The sequence below is a fragment of the Crinia signifera genome, chromosome 7 (genome assembly GCF_055691185.1).
Source record: "Crinia signifera chromosome 7, ASM5569118v1, whole genome shotgun sequence".
Taxonomy (NCBI): domain Eukaryota; kingdom Metazoa; phylum Chordata; class Amphibia; order Anura; family Myobatrachidae; genus Crinia; species Crinia signifera.
In genome coordinates, this window is record NC_139223.1 from 59869813 (window position 1) to 59893096 (window position 23284).

Genomic DNA, 23284 nt, shown 5'->3' on the forward strand with positions numbered 1-23284 from the left:
AATGTGTGTTAACCATATGGGTCAACCTAATTAAGGTATTATTCCATACAAACACTGTGGGCCTGTCTGGTTAGAGGATATTCTATTCTAGGTGAAGTAATCCTTTCTTAGAGCCAAGGTTATATAATATTTGTTGCTTTGGCTACAGTTTTATATGTTCTTTTTGTATGTATGTGTGTGTGTGTGTGTGTGTGTGTGTGTGTATGTGTATATATATATATATATATATATATATATATATATATATATATATATATATATATATATATATATATAAAATATGAGAGAGACGCGGTGGTGCTGCACAAAAACACATACCTTTATAGACATACATGAAGCTGACCGCAGCGGGATCACGCACCCATTGACTGAAGAGTCCTCAATGGGGACAATCAGCATAACAACAACCATCACCATAGAAACACCATAAAGACATGAAACAGGCTAAATAAAGCAATAGAAACACAATAACAAAGTAATTGGCAATAAAGTTCATATAAATAAGCCATTTAAACTAACAAGGCTATCCAAATACATGACACAGTATCAAAATATCAGAAAATTACTGTATAAAAGACAACATGATAGAGAAATATCTAAATACAGAAAACAAAATTTGTTTGTTTAACCCTTTCGGTGAGATAACTTCTAACAGATGTATCCATCGTGATCGCAGCGCAATAATAGTAAGCGATTGCCTCCAACGTACATTTGCTGGGATGCAATCGATCATGTGTTATCTCAAACTACTTAATGAATGTTTATGTTCAACATAGTGCCGTGCCACCTGCCGATTACTTTGTCCTGTTTAAAGAGCCTGACGGATTGCACCACGATGTACCGCCATGCTCTCTTTAAATTTGCGCTCCGTCTTGCCAGTGTAGCTCAAGCAACATGGACAAATAATCTGATACACTACAAAGGAAGACGAGCAAGTGAGGTGATGCTTAATTTTGAAGGGTTTGCCGGTATGAGGATGATGGAAGGTATCACCGGATAAACGTGGTACAGGTGCATTTAAATCAACCATTCATTAATTCTCCCAACCAATAGCGAATGATGGGAGTTGATTTGTAAGTAACATTGGTTTTCATGAGCCAATGTTTAAGATTACGACCACATGAATAACATGGCATAATACGGTGCTGAGTAAGTGATAAAAAACTATCCCTTTCGGTACTTGTTTCCTAGCAGGGCGCCCAGATTTTGTACGTACGGCACCGTAGTGAAATCGGATCGAATCGCATCGTATGCCATTAATGTCATCCAATCAGATGAGATCCAATTTTTTTTTTATCTTATCCTATCTTTTTAATGGGCTAAGTCAGAGAATACATTAAAAAGATAGGATAAGGGGGGCGTGGCCTGGCACGCAAGCGGACCAGACGCACTCCACGGGTGCTCCCACCGCCGGGCTCCTTCAACAGCCCAAAAGCTGCTTTTGAGTGGACCTAACCCCTCCACAACACTCACGCCGACTGCCCCATCGCCTCCGGCTGCGACAGGTCCCCGCCGCGGAGCCGGGAAGCGCTTCTAAGCGCTTTTGCGGGTTGCGGCCTGGTCCGGTGGCCGGAGCCGGGGGCTCGATTTTGGAGCCGCGGCGATCGCGCGGCCCTCAACCCCCAGCACTGCAGGACGGAGCGGCGATCCCTAGCAGAGACGGTCCCCGCACAGCACCACCCTAGTAAAGGGTCATCATCCCCACACAGGCCTGCTTTAGGGACACTGCGCTGCACAGACAGAAGAGAGTGCAGCAGCCATCAGAGGTGACAGACTGTGCCTCCCAACGCATAAGGCTCTACCCTGTGGACCTGAAGCTGACTGTGAGTACCCCTCTAAGAGTGTGCCTACAGCCTCTCAATACCCTGCGCCCCCACTTCCCAGCCGGCATCTACACCCACAGCCCCACAGCCACTGGAGCCCACCATCTTCCTTTGAACCCCCCCCCTGGAGCTCCCACAGAGACCACTAAAATTGAGCTCAACCCACTGCCTTTTAACACAGCTTAACCTAACTTTGCTGGACAGCTTCATATCACCTTCACTTTGGGGACCATACTAAAAGGTCCACGCAGCCTGATTTCTAACTGACCTGTTACAGGTCCTATAGCAGCTCCAGCACACCCTAGTGGATCTAACGCAGTTTTTTGCATCCCTATTTGTACAAATGTGAGCACTCTGACTACATGGCTGCCACTACTTAATACCGGAACTCCAGCAACTACCATGCCTTCTTAGCCTGAGTCAAACACCCCCACGGTACCATCCTTTGACTGTACCCTAATTTCCTTTTTTTTTTTTTTTGTGTGTGCCGTCAATATCAACATGCCCGCTAAGAGACCCAAGGACGCTGTCCCGGCAAAAATTTCTATGTCCTCGCGGAGATCCTCTCAAATCCCTGCCCCCCATCCTAGCCCCCCGAAGCACATGCCCTCCCCCCTGGGAGTAATCGAGGAGCTTACCCCTGCAATTGGAGTGGCAGGGATAGACGCAAACTCAGATGAACCGGTGACGGTAAAATCCCTATGCCAGGTTTTCTCGGCATTCCAGGCTGAGATAGCCAAAGATCTCAAACTAGCCATCCGAGAGGTCAAAACTGAGCTAGTGGCAATAGGCGACAGAACAGACCACTTAGAGCGGAAAATGGAAGAACTGGTTGCGTCCCACAACGACCTGATATCCTCATACGATCAACAACAACAGGAGATTACCCAGTTTAAATCCAAGCTGGCGGACTTAGAGGACAGGTCCAGACGTAATAACGTGAAAATCCGAGGCATACCCGACTCTGTGGCCAACTCTGAGCTTGAAGAATATGCCGTCTCTCTCTTCCGCAAACTTCTCCCCTCCACAGATCCCAAGGAACTGTTGATAGACCGCATACACCGCCTCCCCAGACCTAAGACGGTTTCCGCCGACCTACCCCGGGATACCCTCCTCAGAGTTCACTTCTTCACGATAAAAGAACAGCTACTGAGAGCGGCACGTGAGCAAAGGAACACTGACGTCTTGGGCGGCCTCCAGCTGTTTCAAGACTTCTCCCCCGCCACCCTGGCTAACAGGAGAGCATTTGCCCCCATTACTTCGGCACTAAGATCCCAGGATATCCGGTACCGCTGGGGGTTCCCAGTCAAACTGATAATATACCATGATGACACCTCGTACACCATATCTTCCCTGGATGCGGGGATCAAGCTCCTACTGGAATGGGACATCTCGATCACAAGACCTCCAGAACCGAGACGCCCGCAGTCCATGCGCCAGGAATGGTCCAACACCTGAAAGACTGTCCCTCTCCACGTTTGTTCATAATTGCTGATCCATGGACCCTACGGCCGTCCCCCCTGCTCCCTCCTCCACCGGGATGAGGACTTAGCGATGAGTATACTCTCTCTATTTGTTTAGCAAAGCAGGGCGCCAGACGCCTAGTCCCATGGTTATAGTTGTAACTTTTCTATTTTTAGTTAGTTATATGTTATGGTATTTGATAGTACATTAGACAGTTTATCATAATCTTATACTATCTACCTCTGATTACTTAGATGTGTCAAACGGTTTCTTCGTAATATTCTCAGGTTTTATTACAATATAATATGCTGGTTTTCCCCCCATTATATGTTTATGTTTGTTTGTATAACTATGAGTGGCGGCCTTGTTTTCTCTCCCCGCTCAAAACACAGGCCACCCCCCTAACCTCTAGTTACTACTGCACGAGTTTCTCCCTCCCTTTCTCTCCCCTGCAGTAGTCATGCGGGCCCAATTACTGGACCCTTTTGTTTTGCCTTTCCCTTTTTCTTACTCTTCTCCTCGCTCTCTGTCCCTACCCAACTCCACATCTTCCCCCCCACCCCCCCCCCCCCTCCCTGTAATGGATAACAAAGACTGCTGCCCTAGCCCCCACCAGACCAGACGCCCCCCACCCTTATCGTACCACCTTAAGCCCCTGAATGCCTAAGTTCCTATCACTCAATGTTAAAGGTCTGAATTCTCCCAATAAGCGCAGGCTTGCCCTTACATATTTTCACAAGCAAAGGGCGGATGTGGTTGCGCTCCAAGAGACACATTTTGCCTCTCCCAACCCCCCCACCTTTAAGAACTCGAACTATCCCGTAGCCTACTATGCTAACGGCCCATCCAAACGAAATGGAGTAGCAATCCTGATTAGCAGCCACACCTCCTTTGTCCATCAATCCCAAATAGCTGATAAGAATGGCAGGTATCTAATCCTGACGGGTCTCCTCGAGGACAAGCTGACGACCATTGTCTGCATATACGCTCCTAACTCCAACCAACTCCCCTTCCTGCGCAAACTACTCTCTCTAGTTAGGAATTCCACCAAAGGCTCCCTCATACTGTTAGGAGACTTTAATCTGACCCTAGACCCCTTGCTGGACAAATCCCGACGCCCCGCCACCGGCCAATCTTCCTCCAATAACATGTCCTTAGCATTTCGCAACCTTTTGCTAGAATTCGATCTCTATGACACCTGGAGAACTTCTTACCCCACCGGACGTGAATATACGTTTTATTCCCCAGTACACAACACGTACTCTAGGATCGATTTCATCCTATGCGATAAATGGGCTTTGCAGCACACCACCAAGGTGGACATCCTCCCAATTACTTGGTCTGACCACGCGCCAGTTCTGTGGCAGTGGGATTTCCAACCATCTAAAATCCCCCCCAGACCATGGCGCCTCTTCCCACACTTACTGTCTGACCCCACCGCCAAAACATCTATTCTAGCATCCATCAACTCCTATATGTCTCATAATGCACCACAGGACACCTCTGTGACCACCCACTGGTGCGCTTTTAAAGCGGTCACCAGAGGGGCGGCCATACAAGCGGGAGCAACCCTAAAGAGAAGGGCCATTGCAACACAGAAAGCCCTAGAGACTAAGCTGGGTGCCCTGGAATCACAAAATAAGTCAGCCCCATCGAATCTCCTGAAGAAGGAGCTGGCCAACGTACGTGGCCAACTCCAAAAACTTCTCCTGGCGCGTACCCAGTCCGCTCTGAATAGATTAAGACATAAATTCTATCTCTCCAGCAACAGATCCGGCAGAATGTTAGCCCGCAAATTACGTACCCAACAAGCCAGGAATAGAATCAAATGTATAATCTCCCCGTCCAAAGAGAAATTTAGCAATCCCAAAGATATAGCCAACCAATTTGCAGACTATTACTCCAAACTGTACAATCTATCTTCAGACCCTTCCACACCACAGCCCACCAGTGACACTATCTCAAGTTTCCTACACGACCTACAACTCCCTTCCATAACCCCGGAACAATTAGACTCCCTAAATGCCCCCTGGACACAGCCAGAGGTTCAATCGGCCATTAAATCCCTTCCCCGCAACAAGGCCCCTGGACCCGACGGGTTTATTACAGACTTCTATATCACCTTCAGCGACCTTTTATCCCCATACTTGACGAATCTTTTCAATGAACTGTCCTCCACAGGTCATGCTGCCCCAGAGCTCCTAGAGGCCCGTATAGTAACCATCCCGAAACCAGGCAAAAACCCGGCCTTCTGCCAAAATTATCGACCTATCGCACTATTAAATACCGATATTAAGCTGTTTGCTAAACTTATGGCGCTCCGTATTAACCAAATTCTGCCCTTGCTGGTGCACCCGGATCAGGCGGGATTCGTCCCGGGGCGTCAGGCCTCGGACAATACCAGAAGAGTGTTTGATCTGGTCGACTCTCTCTCGGCGGAACAGCACCTCCTCCTCCTATCATTGGATGCCGAAAAGGCATTCGATAGACTAAACTGGAAATATATGGAGGAGGTGCTGTTGCGCTTTGGCTTCAGGGATCGAATTCTCACATCAATCCTATCTTTATATGGCTCCCCGTCAGCCCGGGTGTTCACCAACGGCTTTGTTTCGGACCCATTTAAGATCTCAAACGGCACTAGGCAGGGCTGCCCCCTCTCCCCGTTAATTTTTGTTCTCTCCATAGAACCTCTGGCCGTCTCCATTCGCAATAATCCAAATTTCCCAGGTCTGCAAAAAGGATCCAGTAACCATAAACTTAGCCTATTCGCAGACGATGTACTCCTTTTTGTGACCAACCCTATTACCTCCCTTCCGTCTCTCCACTCAACACTAGCTTCATATAGCGCAGCCTCATACTATAAACTTAATACTACTAAAACTGATGCCCTCCCGATAAACATCACCAACTCACTGCAGCAACTGAAATCCATATACAAATACAATTGGCAAACCAAATCAATAAAATACCTTGGCATACACATTACCCCCATTATGGCAAATGTCTTTGATGCCAACCTATCCCCCCTCCTCACCTCCCTTGCCGCCCTTTCCAAATCCTGGCTCTCTTTTGAAATTTCCTGGTTGGGACGCATGGCAGCTTTTAAAATGTCATTACTTCCTAAACTAATGTACCTGTTTCGTACCATCCCATATATCTTCCCTAAAAAGTCCTTACAACTTGCCACTTCCATCCTGACAAAATATATCTGGGCAGCGAAACCTCCGACTATGGCCCGCTCCAAGATGTCAATCCCAAGAGCTTTCGGGGGACTTGATCTCCCCGATCTGTTCCAATACCAAGCAGCATGCCTACTAGCCCCAATTAAGCACTACACTGACCTTTCTTCCCACAGGGCATGGGTGACCATCGAACAAACCCGCTCCCCCCTTATCCCATTATCAGATCTCCTCAAGATCCCGCAACATGTTAGACCCAACCTCCCGAACCTGCTTCCATCCACTATAGCTTCCCTTCATACGTGGGACCAACTTACGGCCTCGCTCCCCCCTTCGAACTCTCTTATAGCCACCTTACCTATCACCACAGTAGCGAAATTGATACCCAACCTTCGACTGACGGTCTGGAAAGCCCATGGGATTAAAACCCTAAGCGACATCCTGGAAGCACACTCTGTGGCCCCCTTCACCTCCCTTGAACACCAATTCTCTCTCCCCAAATCGGAATATTACCATTATCTGCAACTCGCGCACTGGTGGAAATCTAACTTCCAAAACTATTCCCCCCCAGATGCACTCTCCCAAGTGGCCCTTGCGAGGCCCGACATGGTACACTCTAAAGGGGATATATCGTTCTGGTATAAAGTCTTGGTGACCCCTTCTGAATTTTCCAAAACCTCAGCCCATAAGAAGTGGGAGGTGGACCTTGGCGGACCGCTGTCGCCCGCCCAGTGGCGTCAAATATTTCTATCTTCCTACACAATGTCCCGCTGCCTAAATCACACTGAGATGCATATCAAACTCATCAATAGGCTCTACCTAACCCCCGACCGCCTCCATACCTTTTGGCCTTCCTGTTCAAATAAGTGCTGGAGGCAGTGTGGCGGTGTGGGGAACATATACCACATCTTTTGGTCCTGCCCAAAACTCCGGGAGTACTGGAAGGAGGTTTTCAACCTAGCCTCCACAGTCCTCCAGACGCCTATTACTCCCTCCCCCCATATCGCCCTGTTCCACATCTACCCCCAGGATGTTTCGACACAGAAAACTTATGTCCTAGGGCATATCCTCATCGCTGCTCGGGCCAATTTGGCACAGCAATGGAAACAACCCTCCCCCCCTTCTCTCCTTAAGGTTATCCTGAAGACTAACCATCATTATCTTATGGAAACCAATGCCCTACCCCTCTCCTCCAGACCTCCCCCCCCTCACTCCCGCTGGCTGCCTTGGTTTATATACACCTCGGAGGGTGATGGTGCTGGTCACCTCCCCCCCGATACCACTCCTATTTCGCCACAATTCAATCTGACTGAGCTTCCTGATGCCTCCCCAGTTCAATGTCAGCCCCGCAGCCCTGCTCCCTCTACCTCCTATAACTGAGAGTCCATTAACCCTAGGCCACAGAGCAGCAATATACAATGTACAATAATAATCAGTACTTGTGTTGTATTGTTTGAATTTATGCCGTTACCGTGGATCACTCTGCGCAGTGATATGTTATGATCTGTGTCTGATTTGTAACCCCCCTTATGTTTGCTATCCACGCCCCTTCCCCCTCCCCCCCCTCCTTCCCTGGAATGCCCCCTTTTCTTTTTTGTACCCCATATAAATTTTCTGCACCAATAAAAATCTATTGATGGAAAAAAAAAAAAAGATAGGATAAGATAAAAAAATCGTATGGCATACAATGAGATGGGATCCAATTTTTTTTATCTTATCCTATCTTTTTAATGGTGAAAGCGCCTAAATACATGTGAAAGATAGGATGCCCCCCACTATCCACGCCACCCCGTAGCGTGGCGAGCACGCCATCAACATGAACCCGAAGCGTGGCGAGCGGCGGCGGTACGCGTCCTCCGACCTTTTCATGCCCTACTATCCACTAGGGCGTGGAGTGAGAATAGAATAGTGTAGCGAGCGGACGCGGATACCTTCACAGTTATACGCGTCCCCTCGCGGGCTTCCCAGGTGTCCATGGCGACGCGGACACCTGGGAAGCCCGCGAAGGGACGCGTTTACCTGTGAAGGTATCCGCGTCCCCTCGCGGGGCTCGCTGCGCTCGCCACGCTTCGGGCTCGCTGCGCTCGCCACACTATTCTATTCTCACTCCACTCCCTAGTGGATAGTAGGGCATAAAAAGGTCTGAGGACGCGTACCGCCGCCCCTCGCGGGCTCACTGCGCTCGCCACGCTTCGGGTTCACGTTCATGGCGGGGTGGCGTCAACCGTGCTCGCCACGCTACGGGGTGGCGTGGATAGTGGGGGGCATCCTATCTTTCACATGTATTTAGGCGCTTTTACCATTAAAAAGATAGGATAAGATTAAAAAAATTGGATCCCATCTCATTGTATGCCATACAATTTTTTTATCTTATCCTATCTTTTTAATGTATTCTCTGACTTAGCCCATTAAAAAGATAGGATAAGATAAAAAAATTGGATCTCATCTGATTGGATGACATTAATGGCATACAATGCGATGCGATCCAATTTCCTTACCCTGAATAGCCCACTACGTAAATAGAGTAGTGGGCGCCCTGCTAGGAAACAAGTACCTCACTTTGTATTAAAGGCCAATTGGATTAACTAGTGATGTGGTCGCTTTAGATGCTGCATTGAAACGATTGACCCAAGGGATCACATTGCATCTTGATTCCACATTTTGTTTGGGCTGTAATAAAGTGGTTCTATCAATCTGCAAAACCTTATTCTTGCCTTGAAGTAAGGCTTCAGTAGAGGTGCCTTACTTCAATGCAAGAATAAGGTTTTGCAGAATCATATACCCTACCCTAAAGGGTTGCCTTGCAATTGGTTAGCAGGTTTAAAAGGTCGACATACTTTTTTCACAAGGGTTTTTTTCTTTTGTAATTGCCATAGAAGGAGAATATAAGTGTGCCGAGCGTAGTGAGGAACCGAGCCGGAAGCATGGTGAACGCAGCAAGCCATGCTAGGGTACGCGTTAAACCAACTGGTGGTCCATGTTGACATTGACACCAAAAGTAATGCGAAAAGCTTATGTTGACCTTTTTATGTGTCTAACTTCTTCATGTCAACCTTTTGACCCTTCCCATGTTGACCTTTTGACCCTGTTGACCCTTCCCATTTTGACCTTTTGACCGTGTTGATGCATGTACTGTAAGTGACCATTGCAACAGCAGCCAAGCAATCTAGTGAAACAGTGCCCCTAGTGGCTACAGTAAGTTATGGCTCCTGCAACCATTATCCTATCTCAGACATGAAAGTACCATTTATGTTTAAGTGCAATGCCCTATAGTCCAAATCTATATATATATGTACAATGATGCATTTACCAAGAAATGTAGACTCTGTTATTAAACATGCATTTCAATTATTAATAAATATACAGGGTATTCAGGTGAACCATGTTAACCTGTGCAAGTATATGCTGTACTGCAGTCTTGTATTCTATCTTGCATGCCGTATCAAAAACTGCAGAAATGCAAAAGCTGACTTGGATACTTCTAATGGCAATAATAGAAATATAACTGGAAACATGATAACAATGGGAACAAATATATGGAATGTATTGTAGTTTCTGGATAATAAGAAATGTATTTATTTTTCTATGAATAGTACAGTTTACATTTAGATTTGTTATTTCTGTTTTATTAACAGGTCTGGTCCTTCTGGAGATCTCTAGTGTACACAAAAAGTTAAATGAAAGCCTCGAAGAAAACGTAAGCAACTTTTAAAAATGAATGAAGTTTTAGCAAAAAGTCTCCATATACAGTAGTTTAACATCTTCTCAATTGGGAATTGCTTCCCACTGTTCTACAACAGGACAGGCTTTCCTAGTGATATTGTTTCTAGACAATTTAGCTCCCAGGGCAAAGGAATACAAATTTGCGCCCCCCCCCCCCCCTCCATGGGGGCGTGGTTTATTTTTAAAGGGGGTGTGGCTTAATATAAGAGCGTGGTCTAGCAGGAAAACAATTACCTTACATCTCACCTTTGCAACCTGCATGTCCAGACATTGGTTACGGCAGGAATTGTCATTGTACTCCCGCACTTTAGTTGGTGGGTTGAAGGCCACACAGTGACATAAAAATATACTGTATATACTTGAGTATAAGCCGACTTTTTCAGCACATTTTTCATGCTGAAAAAGCACCTCCTCGGCTTATACTAGGGTGAATACGGTAACTGTAGTTTAGACTGTGAGGAAGTGGATCCAGGCCTAATGCTACTTCCCACAGACCTATTCCCCTCTAACTGCGCTGTATCTGCTCAGTTTGGGCTCCATCCGATAGCCAGATGTCCCCTGAGCATAGCGCTGTTCATTGCAGACCTGGTGGACAGTTTTTCAGCTTGAGGCCTACCATGACTGGTAAGCCGGGGCCTAAATTTTGGAGCCAGGCCGGGAATCGGGCTCCATGGCGAAAATCGCGGACTTTTACAGCCGGAGCTGCACCTACTGACCCTGGACCTTGAGGGTCTGACTACCCTGCTAAGGTTTACCAGGTGCCTGGATCCCTGTACACTCTGCTGGGCACTGGAGAGAGGTAAAAGGCATTGTGGAGGACTTGCTTCCTTCACAGTGACAGCAGCCATCTATGGATCAATCACTTTCTCCTCACTGTTAACCCCTCTACCATGGGTCCCACAACTTAAAACTCCCCTCAGTGTCAGTGTGTGTCAGTGTGCCCCTAGACCAGGCATTCCCAACCACGATCCTCAAGGCACACCAACAGTGCAGGTTTTGTAGATATCCAGGCTTGAGCACAGGTGACTTAATTAGTATCTGAGGGATTCTGATTAAACCATCTGTGCTGAAGCCTGGATATCACTAAAACCTGCACTGTTGGTGTGCCTTGAGGACCGTGGTTGGGAATGCCTGCCCTAGACCCTGTGCATTTTCCACCCTAGGCTTATACTCGAGTCAATAAGTTTTCCCATTATTTTGTGGCAAAATTAGGTGCCTTGGCTTATATTCGGGTCAACTTATACTCGAGTATATACGGTAAAGGCCCACACCGTGACCTAGTACGCCTCACAGATCAAGGCCAAACAATGACAGGCTACTTGAATCATTATACACTATTTATCCGTGATGCCAATTACACATGACACTGAACACCGTGATGACAATTACACATTATGTTGCACACCGTGATGACAATTACACATTACGCCACACACTGTGATGACAATTACACGTTACGCCTCACACCATGATGGCAATTACATATTACGCCGCACACCGTGATGACAATTACACATTATGATGCCTGTTACACCCCACACTGTGATGGCAATTACACAATACTCCCCACACCGTAATGCCTATTACACATTATGCCCCACACGCCGCTACCGCACAACTCATGCCGTTTACTAAAATGCCCCCACAGTGGCAGATATGCCCCCACAGTGCCATACATATATGCCCCCAGTGGCAGATATGCCCCCACAGTGCCACACACATGCCCCCACAGTGCCACACATATGCCCCCACAGTGCCACACATATATGCCCCCACAGTGACAGCTATGCCCCAACAGTGCCACACATATATGCCCCCACAGCGCCAAATATGCCCCTAGTGCCAGATATGCCCCCACAGTGACACACATATGCCCCCACATTGCCACAGATATGCCGATACAGTGCCAGATATGCCCCCAGTGCCACATATATATGCCCCCACAGTGCCACATATATATGCCCCCCACAGTGCCACATATACTGTATATGCCCCCACAGTGCCATACATATGCCCCCACAGTGACACACACATGCCCCCACAGTGCCACAGATATGCCCCCACAGTGCCACACATGCCCCCAAAGTGCCCGCTGGTGCTGCTGCTTTCACTGTGTCAGCCATTCATACCTCGCGGGCTGGCTCCTGGTTGGCTGCCAGCCCGTGAGCTCCTCTGATTGGCTGCCAGCCCAATGACACAGTGAGCGTGGGGAAGGAGAGACGCGCAATGCGCTCCCCTCCCCTCCCCTGGGGCTCACGCTGTGCCTGTTCGTTGCGGACGGGGAGAGGGGGGGGGACTTGGAGGCGGCGTTGGGGGGAGCCCAGCTGCCGGCCGGGCGCCCCGGCTGTTTAACAGAGGTGGACAAGCTGTGCGGCGCCCTGGGCTGCTGCACGGCTTGTCCGTCTGCAGAAACGGCCCTGGACGAAGCCCTAACGCTGTTGCCGTAGTAACCAATCATGTTCTCATTACATGTGGATTCTCCGAATGTGTTTTGGGGGTCCTTGGATTGTCCTGTATGCAGTATACCTCTTCTTATTTCCCAGAACTATGGTATACTGACACTAGGAATGCTTTTGTGTTTGTAAGTTGCACTCAACTAATCCAGGGTAACAGACTGCATGTTATACTACGCATTTCTGTTACTTGCTAGTCAGTGTGTTTTTACTATTGTAAATGTGGTTTTCTTGTAGATTCAGTCGTCTTTGATGTAATAATACTGATCTCTCATATTCTTACAGTTCCGGAAGTTTCACAAAGAAATAGTTGCAGAGTTAGAAAAGAAGACAGAACAAGATGTAAAATATATGAATGTAAGTCTGTATGATATGATCAGCACACAGGGGGCATCCAGTTACCCACGGTAATGGTTCACTGGGGACTGTCCCAATTAGGCCCTATGCTGGTGTCTCTGTCTCCCGATACCCAAACGTATTGGGGATTATGCTAGGAATAGCCGCAGGACCCGCAATAACACATGGTCTTGGGGACTTATCCCATATACCATTCTGTATGTTTTTGCACAATCCATCTATTGTGATCACTTCCAAAAGCTTCTATCCAGCTGCAGAATGATATGAACATTCAGCCGGTGTAAATGTTATTGATATGTGCTGTTTTCTGCTTTGTATAGTAAACTTTGCATTGTTAATTTTTACTTGTAAGCGATATATAAAGTATTAGAGGCAGAGTCGGCTGGGGGTTGAGTTTAAAATAAGAGTTGGTGACTTCTGTTCTTTTCGGACTCCCAAATTGATTGCTGAAGTTACGTATTGTGAGCAGCATTTTCCAGTCTCACATCAATGTCTATGGTGGAAGTGGCTCCTGGGTCTGATAGTCCAGCTCATCTTCCGATTCATGCGATCGGACTCTACAGCAATGGTCACTTTTGTGCTGCTTCCTCTGCTGTGCAGTCAGGGTGATGCTGATCCTGGAGAGTATAACTCATGCAAACTGAATTTACTGCCCTGTCCTGGGCAAAAGGGAGTCTTATCAGGCTGTTTTTTTTATTATAACTGCATATTGACTTTAGAAATTCCCATCAGAGCCCCTTTTTTTGAAAGCAGGGAAATGTCTCCATACTACCTGGCTAACGGCTGTCCCCAATTCTAATGCTGGCAGTACAGCAGCTTTACAAACTGTGACAGATGACAGAAGTTGTCATATCATCACGTAAAATCAGAGGACCTGTTGACATATACTGTAAGCTCTTTAAAATGCCTGGGGCTAATATGGACTATATATGGGCTATATAGATCTGCCCTATAACGTTACAGATGACCGAAGCTTATCATTTTATTATCGCCAGGCCACTCTAAAACGATACCAGACAGAACACCGACATAAAATGGACTCGCTGGAGAAATCGGAGGCAGAACTGAAGAAACTCAGGAGAAAAAGCCAAGGGACGAAAAACGCTACAAAATATGACGTGAAGGAGACAGAGGTTTGTGTTGTAATATAAAAGCTATTGCCGATTCTGGAAACGCCTCATGAAAAAACCCTTAGAAATGCAAATTCGTCTCAATACAGGAACTCTTTGCTTACACGCCTTTAGCACACTTTGAGGAATCAGTCTTATTGCGCACGTTCCATGTGCATAGTTAGTATTCTGCATAGTACTAGGGCCAGCTGGCCAGAACCTACGAATTTCAATATACCAAAATAAAGTGTAAGCGGGGGAAGATGCTTGTATGCCACATAAGTCATGACCAGCGATTATCAGAGGACCAGCATTGGAATGCTCTGCTCGCTACATGGTAACTCATTCACAGATTAGCCAAGCCTTTGCTGATGTCATCTTTAAATCACATCTTCTTCCACTGCCTTGTCATTGAGCTGTGTAAATCAGACTGTGTAGGCTTGATACAGAAGTGAGATTCTGTTAGCAGCCAGATTCCATTGGAGCTTTGTTCGCTAGAACGCTGGTTTTCCAGAAGAAACCTTGCTTGAGCAAGGTCTTCCCTCCTCTATTTTCCTACAATGTCACACTTTGCATCCGCACCTATAGTTGTATCTTGCCTGTATGTAGAGCAATGATCTTATTTAGGTTTCTGAATGATGCGCCGTTGGGCTAAAAGTCTCTTTATCCTCCCTTGTGCTAGTACTTGAAGACCATTAACTCCCGCCAGAGTGACATCCAGAAATTTATAGCTGAGGGCTGCAGGGAAGCGTTGCTGGAGGAGAAGAGGCGGTTCTGCTTCCTGGTGGACAAACATTGTAATTTTGCTAATTATCTTAATTACTACCACATACAGGTAAGATGGCTGCTACTAAGCATGTGTAGTTAAGGCTGAGGTATTTATTAATATAGAGATGAAAGCCCATTACATGCCTTACCCCAACACCCTTCAGTGCTTTACAGTTGCTGTGTTATTGCAAAGTGAACACAGAAATGCACATTCCATTGGTATTGTGAGAAATGCGCATGCATACAGATGTGTCCTCATTCACTGAGGGCCTGTGCGACATACGGTCAAGGTGCTTGGGGTTACTTAAGCCGAGTACACATTGGCTGATATATCATTTTTTTAATTAAATGGCTGATATATAATAGGTTCGTCAGCGGGTGTGTATGACATCATTCACACACATATTGTGTGGACCCCTGGCCAATGTATCTGCGCATCATGCTGTGTGTATGGCCCATAAAGACAACACACCAGGCCGACATTTAGTAAGTGTGTATGCACTTATTGATCATCAGAGAGGTAAGCGATCCATTGGCGTAGTGCATAGTCAGCATTAGATGCTCCATCACAGGTAGCTAGTGAGTGTTCTCACCTACACCTTGACAAAGGGGCGCTGCCCCGAAACGTTGGTTGGTTTTTTCATGAGAAGTTTCTGGATCTGACCTCCAACTCTGATGCGCACAACCCGCGCATCGTATGGGATGTGAAACACTTGTGCTTTGGGCCGATTTCACCCAATTTCTGAGCCCAATCTGTGTCGGAATCGGGTGAAATCGGCCCAAATCGCATGTGTGTGTTGGGGCCTTAAGTCACACAGCAGCACAAGTAATGCTAGCCCTGATATTCTCTGTACACTCACACTAATTAAATCGAAAGATTTTGAAGCCATATGAATTGATGTTTGTACATTGCTTTCCTGTTTATAAGGTGTTTCCATATTTTGGATGATACCTATCCCACCTACGTGATTCCCAGGGGCCAGCTGTGTTTATTGATTTTGAGTGGCAGTTGTTTGCTTTAGCAAATGATGTAAGCGATAGATAAAGTGCAATTAGGACTCATTCCGTCTTTACTAAAGTGCTTGTGTCCTTTTGAATTGTCTCCTCCGTTCCATTTTCTGCCTGATAAGCAGAGGAGAGATGGATTAGAAAATGCTTGTGTGCACAAGGCATAAATCTCAGGCACTACTTAGGTGAATAAACCATGCAGCAGCTGACTACACTGCCGTCCAAAAGTCACCTCTGTTTGGTCACCTTGTCTTGGCCTTGTAGAGTGCTGGAACACTCTCCACCATGTTGGATTCCACTTCACTAATAGTACCACAGTTTTACGACGAATCAACCTAGAACTATATTTCCCTTAAAGCTTTTCCTAAAATGGTTGTCAGTGAAATGATACCCTCACTTATGCAGCGCTGTTTTGTTTTCTTGTCCCTTGCAGGCTACGGATTTACTTACCGCTAAAATCCCCAAGTGGCAGGAAACTTGCAGTGACGTCTCCCAAGTCCCGGAAAACGTCAATACCCTATACCAGGATATGAAGACTCCCGGAACAACTCCAATCTATGGGACCCCCGAACCATCTCCCCTTATGGACAAGAAAGCTCTGGTACACAACTACTGTATCTCAGACTGTTTGTCATTGGCTAGTGGCCTCTCACTCACCAGAGTAGATGTTTCATGTTCGTCTGCCTGATAGATGCAAGACCTATACGTGCCTCGTACATACTGATGACGTTCTATAGATGTGTGCGGGTCTTATGGTTTTAGAGATGATAATCCAGGCCATCCCTGCACATGCTTTCAGTAACTGCAGTAGCAAGATAAATATTATATGGGTAATGTGAGAGTCGGGAATGGGTTTTGTCAGGATTATCTGGAAGTTGTCTCCCAGACTAGATTGTAGCCACTACAAAATATATACTGTATATACCTGCTGGAAGTAGTCTTCAAGACCAGGAGCATTCATATTGGTGTATACTGTACTAATGTTTCATTCTAGCACCCGCTATCTTTGAAAACCCCTGCAGTTCCTCTTACCTGCCTGGGGTCTCGCTGTCTGCTGTAGTGCTTCTAGCACAGTGTGGTCTGTATATCAGCACTGATATGCAAACCAGACCTGTGCTAGAAACACCACAGCAGACAGCGACACCCCAGGCAGGGAAGAGGAACTGCATGGGTTTTCAGAGATGGCGGGTGCTAGAATGAACACTACTGTACATGATGGAATTAGATCTCCGCAGGCTCTGTCCTGCTTTATTCATTGCGTACTAGTGTAACAGTGATTTCTAGGAGTTCCAATGGTCACATCGTCACATCTCTCCCCACATTTCCAACCATTTTTTACTTCATTTTATTTTGTTGAGGGCAATCTTTTAGTGAATAAATCAGTGCTAAATGAAATGTTGGCAATATTACATTAACCCTATGAGTGCCAACAGCTCTGTGAGAGGTGTGCAAAATATCCGCTGAATATGCAGGCGTCGCTCACATTTGTTCTATAAATTCAAATAAAAAATGTGTAAAAAAAAAAAAAGATATTTCCTACATCAGGTAACATTACAGGTCATTGTGGTGAATACATGTTTGCTGTTTTTTCCTACTTTGACAAATTCACTTGGCGCTCAAAGGGTTAAGCAGTCAGCCATAACTAGGACTGTTCATGCTGTGGTAAACCCAAAGCTATTTTTGTTTCTAACTGATATCACCTTGGGGAAATAATGGATGCAGTTGTCCCAATTTACAGTATATTTGCATACAAGAAGGATGTGTGACAGGTGTAACTGGGGGAATGGCAAGCACTAATGCAATGTTACAGTAAGAAGATTGATGACCTCTGTTTATATCGTGTTCGATGTGTTACAGATGAACGCAGATGATACAATCTCTAGGAACACGCTGCGGATGCCACCGGCACCCCCAAGCCGGGCGCAGACAAGTCCCCTGGTGGACATGTTTAACAATCCAGCCACAAAGGTGTCATATGACAGGCTAAAATCATCACAGGGTGAGTGAGAACTGGGGGCACGGGATAAGGGAGGACAAATCACTTGTACAGTGTATATAGTATTGTACACAGATGCCTGGTTCTGGCTTACCTAATGCTGCATGATCAGTATTCATTATCTATACTGTTACAACTATTTTGGTCAGACTTCTCTTTACAGCCCCTTGAGCCCCTCTCAAACAGCAATGGTGTAAAGATCCATAATATATGTACTGTTGAACCAGGAACTGTTAAGTAATAAAAATATGAAAGAAGCAATTCCCAGCAACTGGCCGGCACTGGTTCTTGCTGGCAGTGTAGACTAAATGCCATGTTTACTAAATAGGTGATACTTGTGCTGCAATGGACATGAAATAAACATAACCGGTGGCATTGAAACTCTGGTGTGCAGTACCACATCGATGGCCTTAGGTTCTGATGTGGCCTCTCTGGGTCCTGATTCAGACCTGTTAGCACAGCGGCAATTTTTGCAGAGGGACAAAACCAAGCTGCACTGCAGGCGGGGCAGATGTAACATGTGCAGAGAGAGTTACAGATGCAGGATTGATTTTGTTTCTGTGCAGGGTAAATATTGGCTGCTTTATTCTTACTGCCGTTTACCTTTCAGTTTAAACCCACTTCACCCAAATGTAACTCTCTCTGCACATATTACATCTGCCCCCCTGCAGTGCACATGGTTTTGTCCATCTAAGAAGGATTTTGTCAGAAAGAGTGAACTAGAATAAGGCCCATAGTTCTGCCGAGCGTACATCCTATTGTAGTGGTTGCATAATTTAATGTGGAATACCATAAAGCCTTGATGGCTAACCTTGACACTCCAGCTGTTGTTGAACTACACATCCCAGCATGCTCTGCATCAGATTTAGCATGGCCAAAATAGCAAAACTGAAGCAGAGCATGCTGTGATGTGTGGTTTAAAAACATCTGGAGTGTCAAGGTTAGCCATAAAGTGAGAGACAGGTGTTAGTTCTCTGTTGTAGATATAGCAAATTGGACATTATCGGGAGTATAACATTTATGAAGAATGAAAAATAAATGGCATTGGTATTGGCAGACCTGGTCCAGATTGATGATCTAGAAAAATAACATGAATGAACTTGCCTAGAGAGCAAGCAGAGTGACTGGAAAATCAAATTAGTCTCTGCAATGTGTAATGAGATCACCTCACACCTTTCACTCCAGGGAAACCAGTTCCAAACAAGGACATGTGGAAACGTGGACCAAGAAGGCCACGGTGCCAATATAACACAGTGCAGTATTGCCATTTGCTCCACTGTATCAGAACTGGCAGCTACTTAGGGAGAGTCCTTAAAATATAGTTAGAAGTGAAGATAGGAGCAAAGAAAGTATTGTGTTTATGTTACGATGGTTCTGTGCAACTATAAAGCTCCTGAAAGCCCAGTAGGCCACACACCGGTCTGCTTACAGATACAGGAAGCTGTATTAACCGTCATTAACTCTGCAGACTCTACTAAATAGCCAGGCCTGTCATTAACTCCATTGTTTCTCAACAGCAGAGGCCACGGATGAGGGAAACCTGCCACGGTCCATGTCTGTCGCAACAGGATTGAATCTAATGAAAAGGGCAAAAGTCAAAACAATCTTCCCTCACACCGGAAACAGCAGGACTTTACTCAGCTTTGCCCAAGGTGACATCATCACACTTCTTCTTCCAGAAGAGAAAGATGGCTGGTTGTATGGGGAGCACGACACAACAAAACTGTAAGTGTTTTTATAGAAACTTAAAAAGGCAGACTTCACTCCACAATTATATGGACATAGTTTTATTTATTTACAATCTGTGGGACCTAAAGGTGTTAGATGAAGATAAATGCATATGTGCTAAACTAGGGGCACCGATAAGGCAGTTTGGGGAAGATTTATTAAGCTCAGTGAAGTGATAAAGTGTCTGGTTTTTATCACCGGCCAATCAGCTCCTAACTGTGAAGTTACAGGCTTGGTTTGAAAAATGACAGGTAGGAGCTGATTGGTTGGTGATAAAAACCAGATACTTTATCACTTCACCGAGCTGAATAAATCCACCCCTATGTCTCAAAGAGCGGTAGATGTATGAAGCAGTGATAAGGGAGAAGTGATAAAGTGCCTGGTACTTTATCACCGCCCGATCAGCTCCTAACTGTCCCTTTTTTAACCCAGCCTGTAACTTAACAGTCAGGAGCTGATTGGCCGGTGATAAAGGAATAGGCACTTTTGGTACTTGTGTAGTTTCACGGCGCCAGCATGGCCCATTCCGGGTTCTACGCTCGCCACGAACTAATGTTAAAAAAAGTAACTTAACTCCATGCCAACATGGATAGTTCATACCCCCACTATCCATGTTGGCATGGAGTTGATTTTAAATAGCGTGGCGAGCGTAGCGAGCCACCAAGCTCACAGCGTGGGCGAGCGAAGCGAGCCCCGCAAGGGGACTCAGACGCACGGCGCCGTACTGGCGCCGTGAAACTACACAAGTACCGCACTTTTTACTTCTCCCTTATCACTGCTTCATACATCTACCCCTCAGTGCTGGTCTATTTCTATAAACCAGTGGTATGACTGGAGAATGAGTCATACTACTGATGGGTAGATTTATTAAGCTCGGTGAAGTGATAGTGTCAGGTTTATATCACCGGCCAATCAGCTCCTACCATGGATATATATATATATATATATATATCCGTAAAAAAAACACTGCTTTGTGAGTGGGGTAAAATGTTCTATCTGCAAAATAATTTTGTGACTTAACTATAAGGTATGCCCAAATGAAAAGGAGACTGTAGTGGCGCTGTATCTAATTGCAGTGGGTTAATGTGTTTGCTGATAGATGGCGTGGTATCTTCCCCAGTTAAGCATGTGTAGTGAACGTCTTCGCCTCAGTTTCTTTATTCCTGGAATGCTTGTTTTGCGCAGTCGGATGCATGATGGATTCCTTCAGATCAAAACAAAGTTCTGTTATCCAAGTTGGCAAGTCCTTGATGCTTTTGCGTCCCACCTCATAACGCTGACACCCCCGGAATATGGTGCACTGTGTGAGACACTGCTCTCCGTACACCACCTTCGTCCTGCGAAACATTTTTTAAGCATTCTCAACTTCTGCGCAAAGAAATTGGATAACAGAACTTGTCATGCTCTCAAAGTGCGGATGCTGTATCGTACTGACTCACACACACACACACAGGCAAATGTCACATATCAAAATGGTCCGTGCAATTTTGTCACTTCCAGTTGTTTTTGTGCAAATAAGACGCATAATTGTGTGTGATAAAGGTGGCCAAGTTGCCACGGACCTGGTGCCCTAATAGGGCCTTTTGTATGAGGACACATCTGCAACACCAGTGCTCCTGTTCCGCACTTAGCCATGAACGCCCTGACTCCTTTGTCCAATTTCTAATTGGCCACAGGAATTTTCCTTCTCAGCAATCAAATAAGGAGTTTTTAATTCAAAAACACTTCAGTAAAACTCACACACCAGGATCCACGGACTCTGTGATAAGTTCCATGATGAAAACTTGTTTGTGGGGTGCTATATTTGGAATCTGTTAATATTCTAGTTGGCACATGCTGTGCAAATATCTGCCCATTTTATTGCCTAATCCCTCTTATTTGAATTCCTTCCCACTTACAGAAAAGGCTGGTTCCCTTCGTCATACACCAGGCCCCTGGAAGAGAATGGGAAGGACCTGGTGCAGGTGCCAAGGTGAGGCTGGTTGCTCACTGTTTATATAGATTGGTGCAGAGCACTCCCAGTTTAATGACCAAACATAAGCAGACAAGGCTTTACCGATGTATACGCTGCCTTGTTTTACACAACCACAGCACGCTGCAAGACAGCAAATGTGGGAACTAATGTGACACTTAATTACATGTAGACAATGTGACCACACCTAGAACATGCTAACCTGCAGGATATGGCGATTAGCCAATGCTTTGTGGCTGTGACTGTTGCTCTAGTGGCGAGATGATGACGCTGCATCTTTGACACAGTGATTTACACACTGCTATGGGAATGTGCAACACTGCACTGTAAGTAGTATAGGGTAAATGTGCCTGACACTCGCTTACATCCTTTCTCTAATCTATTCTTTTTCAGTGTGACTCCCAGCCCCGCTCCAGTGAGAAGTCTCAGCACAGCCAACTTAATTGACAAACATAACATGGTTCTTCCCGAACCGGACTATTTAGAAACATCTTCCTTTAGCAGTTCCTCTGACCAGGAGCAAGTTCCATATACCCCATATCTTGCCAAAGATCTTACCACCGTGTCTAACAACGGATCACCGGTAAGTCATTTTAGTGTCATGCTAGCATCTGATCCCTTACCTGCTATACACATTGATGTCGTTACCAGAATGATGTGCATTTCATGTACCTGGAAAGCACTAACATTCTGGAAAATCCTCTGCAATATACCTATTTGATCACACCGCTATTTCAGAGTGATGTACTGTTATTGGGGTGTATTCAATGGGGTTTTTATGGTGAGGATGGCTTGTTTTCGGCGAGGAACAAACAAACTATCCTCACCATTTCACCCCCTTGCTGGCCACTCTCCCTATTCTATGTTCCGGGGCGATCATCAACGTCAGAGGATGGCAAGGATTCCCCCGAATGGTGAGGTTCGCGGCTAATGCAGGGAGTCCGCTGCATATAGCCGCGAGCCTCGTTGTTTTAGTGACCGCACTTGCAGTTTCCACCTCTGCACTGAGCAATAGGCACTGCTCACCATCATAGCAGTGCCTATTGGCATTGAATATACCCAGTCATATTTTGAGTCCGATAAAAACGAAACACTCGCTCTGTGTTTACCACTTGAACCATATTCATTTCATGTAACAATCTGCAAAAAAATTCTCACCTCTCGTACCTGGGTTAAAGTCTCATCAGATGTAGGAGAATTTATTGCAGCAAATAGCACATCCATTGCACAGATTTTAACATAAAGATTCAAAGCAATTTACACCTTATCAGAGATCTGTCACAAGATAGCACAGGTTATCTGCATCGTTTAGTGCTGGATTACCTATTTCAGCGGTGTTGAAGACCCTGCCGCGGACTTCAAGTGTTTTGTTGTATGATACACATTCCCTCAGATTTCTCAGTAACAGATACTGCCCCCTACTGTTGTATTGTGTCACTGCACATACCACTGAAACCTTTCTGAACACTCCTGGCTGCCCTTCCTCGCAATGTAAAATACATTTCAGTATTGTTGGGAGTAGTACAGAAACCTGTATTAACGCTTTGAGTGCCAGCATCTCTGTGAGAGAAGTTCAAAATAACTGCTAAAAATGCCAGCGTTGGTCACATTTGTTATATAGATTCAAATAAAATATGTTGGTTAAAAAAAGATTATATTCCTATATAAGGTAACATTACAGGTCATTATGAGGAATACAAATGT

General features: G+C 45.8%; 1 protein-coding gene across 2 annotated transcripts in view; it reads left to right on the top strand.

Annotated features, from left to right (window-relative positions):
* The window catches only part of BAIAP2L1 (BAR/IMD domain containing adaptor protein 2 like 1), a 109533-nt gene that overhangs the window by 74539 nt on the left and 11710 nt on the right, over window positions 1-23284 (top strand). Inside the window, exons 4-12 of one of the 2 annotated variants that reach the window (XM_083153166.1) lie at window positions 10102-10163; window positions 12928-12999; window positions 13995-14132; window positions 14791-14943; window positions 16318-16485; window positions 17742-17883; window positions 19401-19605; window positions 21509-21580; window positions 21974-22163. In XM_083153166.1, coding sequence (XP_083009292.1) covers window positions 10102-10163; window positions 12928-12999; window positions 13995-14132; window positions 14791-14943; window positions 16318-16485; window positions 17742-17883; window positions 19401-19605; window positions 21509-21580; window positions 21974-22163 — 1202 coding nt within the window. Of the gene's footprint in view, window positions 1-10101; window positions 10164-12927; window positions 13000-13994; window positions 14133-14790; window positions 14944-16317; window positions 16486-17741; window positions 17884-19397; window positions 19606-21508; window positions 21581-21973; window positions 22164-23284 lie in introns of both variants that reach the window. The other variant, XM_083153165.1, reaches the window with a different exon arrangement.